Here is a 1991-nt window from a genome sequence, read left to right as displayed (position 1 = left end):
GTTTGAGACAAGTTCTCATTGTGTAGCCCAGGCTGGCCTTGACCTCTTGGCATACTCCTGCCTCAGTCTCCTGAGTGCTTGCTGGGATTACAGGTGTGTGCTACTACATCCTGTTGGGGACTTTTTGGGGGGGCGGGTACGGGGATCAAACTCAGGACCTTTTGTTTCCTTCTAGGAACATTTTAAATTTTCAGATTAAGAACATTCAACTTGACCGGGTATTTAGCTCAGTGGTTCCGCCACCTGCCTCAAAAGCGCAAGGACCCCAGTTCAAACCCCCGTACCACCCTCCAAATAACCTGTATGTGGACTACGTATTTACATCCACAAGTATATATTTATTTACATGCTATATTTATACTTTAAATTATTTTGTGGGCCGGGGATTTAGTTCAATGGTTCTGTCGCCTGCCTTGCAAGCGCAAGGACCCGAACGCCCATACCAAAAAAAGAAAAAAGAAAAAAAGAAAAAAAAATAAAATCTATTTTGTTGATACCACACACATTTCTAGGATAACTGAGCACATCTAAAAATAAAAACAGCTAATAGTCCTTCCTATACACACTCGTCAGGTCCTTTAAACACAAAACCTGTTAGTTCATTGTATCTGGTTCACCCCAGCCTCCACAATCTACCCAACCCTCTGCTTTACTTTGGCCTGTCGTCTTTTCTGTTTCCGAACAGTCTAGAAGCTTTCAGACGCCCCAGCCCATTCTGAGTCCTTCTGGACTCTCACAGGGACCCTTCTGCCCAGGTCCTGTCCCCAAGCGCAATGGCTCCTCCAGCGCCCCGGCCACAGACCTCGGCCTCCTCGCCATCACTGCTGCGCTCGCTGTCCTCCTCCTCCGAGAAGTTACTGTCCTCGCTGTCCGACATCTTCCGCTCCTGTAGAGAAAGGCCGTGGCCTCAGAGTATCCCGTATTCTGCAGCCCCCACGCCGAGCCTCAGTTTCTCAGCAAGTTCCCTAGGAGAAGGAAAATTCCTTGGCGCACTTCCGGCAGCCTCGTTCTGGCAATAGCGACTCCGAATAGGGAATGCCATCTGCTAACATATCCAAACTCCAGAATCCAAATTCGGTCTCTATTCCTCCCCGGCCCCCGGCAGCCCCCGGCCCTAGACACTGAACCTTACCCCTACAATTCTATCCTCGCCTTCCGTACCAACTGCTCTTAGCACGACGCTAGGCTGGGGGGCTGGTAAGTTCTCGCGAGAGCCTACCAGTTGGCCTCGCCTAACGCGAGAATTCTGGATCTGGCTCAGGCGACGCATTTCCCGGTCGCCATCTTGAGTGTGACAGTGTGGGTTTAAATACAGGGTGGCACAGACATCTTGGGAAGGTCGAGAAGGAACGCTTTTAGCCTGGGTTCCCATCCGCTTCTACCCTGGAATTCGTGACTGAATTTAGTGAGCCATTTATTCATTATCTCATGTATCTTTATACATCTCTAGAAGATAGGTACTCGTTAGGCAGAGATGGAAGCTGAGCCTCAGAAAAACAATATCAATGAAAAGCGGCAGACTGCTAAGTTTGGGTGACCCTAAAGCTCTTTATTTACTTGGCAGTATCCTCAGATTTACTTAAAGAGGACTGAAACGGGATAAATAAGAAAATTTGATGGAAGATTTTTAAAACTCAGATGCTTTTATCCTGGCGTGGTGGTGCATTCCTGTAAACCCAACACCCGAGGAGGCTGAGGCAGAAGGCTAGTAAATTGGAGATTAGCCCTAACAATTTAGTGATTTCCCAAAACCCCATCTGAAAAGGATAGCGGCTTGGGGCTGGCTGTGGTTCCCCATTCCTATAACCCCAGGAATGGTGAGGCTGAGGCAGGAGTATCTTTATGAGTCCAAGGCCAGTCTGGCATAAGTACTGAATTTAAGCCTGCCATGGTGGCGCACATGCCAGGAGGATTGCTCTGACTTTGAGGCCAGCCTGAGCTACCTAGCAAGACTTTGTCTTTAAAAAAAAAAAAAAAAAAAGGGAGTTTGA

The 1991-nt window shown here is 48.2% G+C and overlaps 1 protein-coding gene across 4 annotated transcripts in view; it reads right to left on the bottom strand.

The window, feature by feature from the left end:
- The window catches only part of Supt5h (SPT5 homolog, DSIF elongation factor subunit), a 24990-nt gene extending 23757 nt beyond the window's left edge, over positions 1 to 1233 (bottom strand). For 2 of the 4 annotated variants that reach the window (XM_010614508.3, XM_010614510.3), the window contains exons 1-2: positions 1133 to 1232; positions 803 to 965 (exon numbers count right to left, since the gene is read on the bottom strand). In XM_010614508.3, the coding sequence (XP_010612810.1) occupies positions 803 to 877 (75 nt within the window). In that variant the 5' untranslated portion in view covers positions 878 to 965; positions 1133 to 1232. Of the gene's footprint in view, positions 1 to 802; positions 966 to 1132 lie in introns of all 4 variants that reach the window. The other 2 variants (XM_010614509.3, XM_033765781.1) reach the window with 2 other exon arrangements.
- Between the last annotated feature and the right edge of the window lie 758 nt (positions 1234 to 1991).

The sequence above is a fragment of the Fukomys damarensis genome, unplaced genomic scaffold (genome assembly GCF_012274545.1).
Source record: "Fukomys damarensis isolate Sample0158 unplaced genomic scaffold, DMR_v1.0_HiC HiC_scaffold_19, whole genome shotgun sequence".
Classification (NCBI taxonomy): domain Eukaryota; kingdom Metazoa; phylum Chordata; class Mammalia; order Rodentia; family Bathyergidae; genus Fukomys; species Fukomys damarensis.
Note: the sequence above shows the minus strand (reverse complement) of the source record. Positions and strands in the feature narration are given on the sequence as shown.